Source organism: Entamoeba nuttalli (genome assembly GCF_000257125.1).
Source record: "Entamoeba nuttalli P19 unplaced genomic scaffold asmbl_10256, whole genome shotgun sequence".
Taxonomy (NCBI): Eukaryota; Evosea; order Mastigamoebida; family Endamoebidae; genus Entamoeba; species Entamoeba nuttalli.
This window is the reverse complement of record NW_008580085.1, coordinates 19,231-23,878: the sequence shown is the minus strand read 5'-3', so window position 1 is coordinate 23,878 and position 4,648 is coordinate 19,231. Positions and strand designations below refer to the sequence as shown.

The 4,648-nt window shown below is 22.1% G+C and overlaps 1 protein-coding gene across 1 annotated transcript in view; it reads left to right on the top strand.

Annotated features, from left to right (window-relative positions):
* Positions 1-1,077: 1,077 nt before the first annotated feature.
* Positions 1,078-4,648, top strand: part of ENU1_214360 (Rap/Ran GTPase-activating protein, putative) — a gene marked incomplete at both ends in the record, with an annotated part of 4,076 nt that continues 505 nt past the window's right edge. Inside the window, 2 exons of the mRNA XM_008862517.1 lie at positions 1,078-1,396; positions 1,453-4,648. The exon at positions 1,453-4,648 is cut by the window's right edge and continues 505 nt beyond it. Of these exons, the coding sequence (XP_008860739.1) occupies positions 1,078-1,396; positions 1,453-4,648 (3,515 nt within the window). The remainder of the gene's footprint in view (positions 1,397-1,452) is intronic.

The following is a 4,648-nucleotide window of genomic DNA, read 5'->3' as shown; positions in this document are numbered from 1 at the left end:
TTATTTGTAGTTTAAATAACAAATAGAATGAAACGTATTAGTAAATTGAAATTCAAATTGAATGAAAATGAAATGATAAGAAATTAACAAATAAATCAATGAAGAATGTTAATATAAAAAGAAATGAATATAAACAATATAGTTAATGAACTAAATAATATATTTGTATGAATTAACAATTCAATAACTACATCAAATAATAAATGAAATATTGTATTATTTGTAATTATAAAATAAAATAAAGTTATAATATTAAATATGAATTAAATACAAATTAAATAAATGAATATTCAAATGATGAGAATAACTAAAATACAATTAAAATAAATAGAATAAAACAAGAAATTAAAATGAAATTAAACAACACAAATAAAAAATGATAAAAACAAAAGAAGAATAAAAATAAAGAAATATTCAATGAATTTAAACAAGAAGTATTCAATAAAAGTGAATATTTAATGAAAGACAATATATTTGTATAGAAGATAAACCAAATAGAATATAAGAAATGACAAATTGATAATTATAAAAGATAAAAAGATAAAATAATATTTATTAATACAGTAGAAATGGATAACATTCACTAAGATAAATTAAAAGAATAAAATAAATTACAATATAATTCCAATAAATAGAAGAATGAATAGTAAAGACAAACAGAGAATAAGATATTATAGTTTTATTTTTAAATAATGATAAAAGATAAAATGAATAATAACATGAAAGACATAATGAAATAATATAGAGATAATAGAGGTGGGATATAAGATATAGAAATACTTCATGAACATGATTCTGAAAAGAGTGAAAATAATAATCTCAAATAAACAAATTGAAATAGAAAAATTGATATTTACTTAAATTTAATTTAGTAATTTTTATTTATTTGATGTTATTGATAACAAAAGAACTTTAAATAAATTTTAAGATTTTTCAAATGAGTAAATCATTTTTATTAGTTTTTAATTTCCAGAATTTTATTGATTAAAGACATGAGTTAATGGCATTTTATTATCATCTTTTCAATTTCTATAAAAAGAAAATATTAAATCTATTAAATCTAATTATTAAAAGAAGATGAGTAGCGAAGTTGATAAAAAAATTCGAAAGAAACAAACTCAATTGTTTGAACCAAAAGAGAGTGTCAACAAAAGAGTTCGGGCATGTATTTCATTGTCAGAAAAATATATGTCACCAGATGATTTTGATAATTTTATAAAACAAAATCGTGAAATATTTACTACATTAGTTATTGAATTATTTCAAAATATTTCTTCACACCTCAAAAAAGGAAAGATTTCAGTTAGTTATAAAGATGCTACAATTCATTTAAAAATCATAAGAATTATGTACAGACATTATTCTTTAGATGAATTAAAGAATTTTGATTTATATCGTTTGTGATTAAGTTACAAGTAATAATCATAAAATCACTTTAACTTATTATTTTAGAGAAGGTTTTTGACAATTATTTGAAGATTGAATCACATCCAGAATTACGTGAAGCTTGTTTTAATACTTTACTTGATATTATACTTCATTATGGAGTTGAATCGACTTTAACATCAACATTCATTAAAAGTATCAATATCGGTCAACTCTATGATAATGAAAATGATTTTCCTGTGAATAAATTAGATTTTGGAGAAAATTGTTATTGCACTAGTCATGACCAAATTAATCAGAAAGAAATGACAAAGAAATTTATTAAAATTTTTATTGACTTAATTAAAACACCTGAAACATTTGATAAACTCTATTTATTATTAGAAGCATTATTATCATTTATTTATCCTCATTTTGCTGATCAAGCAAATTATAAGTATAAACAGGAACATCAAATAAATTTTGATGGTCATTCAAGTGAAGTAGAATTATTTGTATTAGAGGAATTGAAAGAATTATATACTTCACTTGTAGTTGATAGATTAAAGAAAAGACCTTCTTTTATTCTTTTTATTAAATATTATTTTAATCATGTTTTACAATTAGAAATTAATGAAACATCATCACAAGTTATTTTATCAGTAATTAGGTATTTTTCTAATCTCATTCTTCTTAATCCATTAGTTTTAGAAAAAGAAGAACAAGTTTTATCACTTCAAACTCATATCATTTCTTCTCTTTCAGTTATATTCGATAAACCATTCAGTTCTTCTACAGTAGAAGTTTGTATGCCTTTAGCTACACAAATTAAACAAGAAATTTTAATAATTGCTAAAAGTTCTTTGAGTGATATATTAAAGAAAACAATGAAAGAAATGGTATTATGTTGTATTGATTATCTCATAAAACAAGAAAAAACTCCAATTGTTTCTTTATATATTGATTTATTAATTATTCTTTTTGTACAATGGAAATTTGGATCTGATCAATGGAAATTATTAAAAGATGATTTATCTAAGTATTATTATAATGAAAATGTTATATACCAAATTGGTATTAAAATTAAACATGTTGTTAGGATTATATTAAAACATTTTTATTCTCCTTTATTACTTGAAAATACTGATGATGTAATTGTTGGTTCAAAAAAAGTTGAACGTTCAACTCATCTTGAAACAATAGAAGATATATTTGTTGCACCTTCTTTTGATGAATCATTTAAAGAATATCTTCCTGAAACAGATGGAGATAAAGCACTTGAATTATGGTATAATTTTTATTATTTATTTGAAGGAATTTTTAATCATTCTCTAAATGAAAGTTATGAACATGGACTATCATTATTATATGAAATAGCTATTACTTTTATTCAGTCTGAAACTAAATTATTTCAATTTGGAATATTACAAGCAAATGAAAAAATATTAAAATTAGTTGACATTTTTGGTCAAATATTTTTTGATTCATTTGAACGTCAAAATCAAACTTCAAAAACTACAGAATTATTATATCGATTTATATGTAAATTAATTAATCGTTCATATGTAAGATTTAATAACGAAATATATAATTTATTTTATGAAAAAGTTATTAAAGGATTTGAAATAATTCCAATTATATTAATGGAAGAATTGTATGATATTGTTTATAACCAAATTCCTGGATATCCACTTTTAATTCCTTACTTTGTTCAACACTTAAAATCTCTTAGTTCTGATTTATTATTACCAACATCAAATCCAAATAGAAATTATCAAATTGTCCTTCTTTTAAGTTCTCTAATAAGTGTAAATGAAAATTATCCATCTATTGTTCTTGACTTATCAAATGTTAATAAATTATCTTTTGAATTTAACTTAAAAGAAGAATTATCAGAATGTTTTAAACCATTATTAGAAGTATTTAAATCTATTTCATGTCAAATTTCTTTGATATATTCTATTGCTGCACATATAATATTTTCAAGAAAAATTAATCCTGATTTTAATATTGAGAAATTATTATTAATGATTATTGAAAAAATTGAAGTTGAAAATGAAAATATTTATAGACCTGCTTGTGAAGTTATTTGTGAATTAGCTTCTTTTACTAAATACTTTACTATTAATGATATTCAATTTATGATTAAAAGATTAATCAAAACTATATTAAATCCACAAGTAAAAACAGAAGCTATTGGTTGTGTTTTCACTGCACTAACAGAATGGGTATTTTCACCTTCGTTTATTTTTTTCAAAGCACTATCTCCTGAAATTACAGTTGATTTATTAAATGCAATTTCTTTTGCAATGACTTTAAAACAAGAAAAAAAGACTATTAATCCATTAAATCTATATAGAGCATCAGCACCTGAATGTGCTGAAATTTTCATCCAAACTCTTTTAAATGCATTTGCATTTGTTCCAAGTGAGAAAGGAAATGATAAATATTTATCTTCACAAATAGAAGGAGAAGGTTCAACAACATGGTGGGCTTATGGAAATAATTTATTATCAATTGAAGAAAGAAAAGATGAAAATTTCTGTAGAATGATTATAAGAAATGCAGTTGGTAAAAGTTCATGGAATGTTCAATCAGTTTCTATTTTAGATGATATTGGAATACCAAATGATACCTGTGTAAGAAAACTGAGCGTAAAAGATATTATTACATCTGCACCAAAAGAAAAAATAGAAGAAAAACCAATTGATCCACATGAAAATAAATTACGTTCTCTTATTAATCAAATTTTAGACCAAGAACCTGATTTCTTAGATTGGGAATTACCTAATAATATTAATAAAGAAGAATATTGTAATGAATTAGAATCTTTAAAAGATACTTTTGAAAATATACAACAACAAATTAAAGGATTTAATGAAAACAAAATAGAAGAAGAAACTAATAAAATAATAACTTTAGAACGACATGAAATAGATTCAACTAAATTATTAATACAAATGTTATTATGTTCAACTCAAAATATTGATGTTATTGGAAAAAGTAATACCACATTAATTCCAATTACACCAACAGACAAATTTAAAACATTAGTAGAAGGATTAGATAAATCATGTGTTCGTAGTTTCCATAAAATAGGTCTTATTTATGTTAAAAATGGACAATATGATCAATTTGATATTCTTAAAAATCAAGAAGGATCACCAGCATATAAAGAATTTGTAGAAGGATTAGGATGGACCATTGATATTGAAACACATTCTGGATTTGTTGGTGGATTAGATAAAACATATTTATCAACAGGAAAGAATATTAGATATTT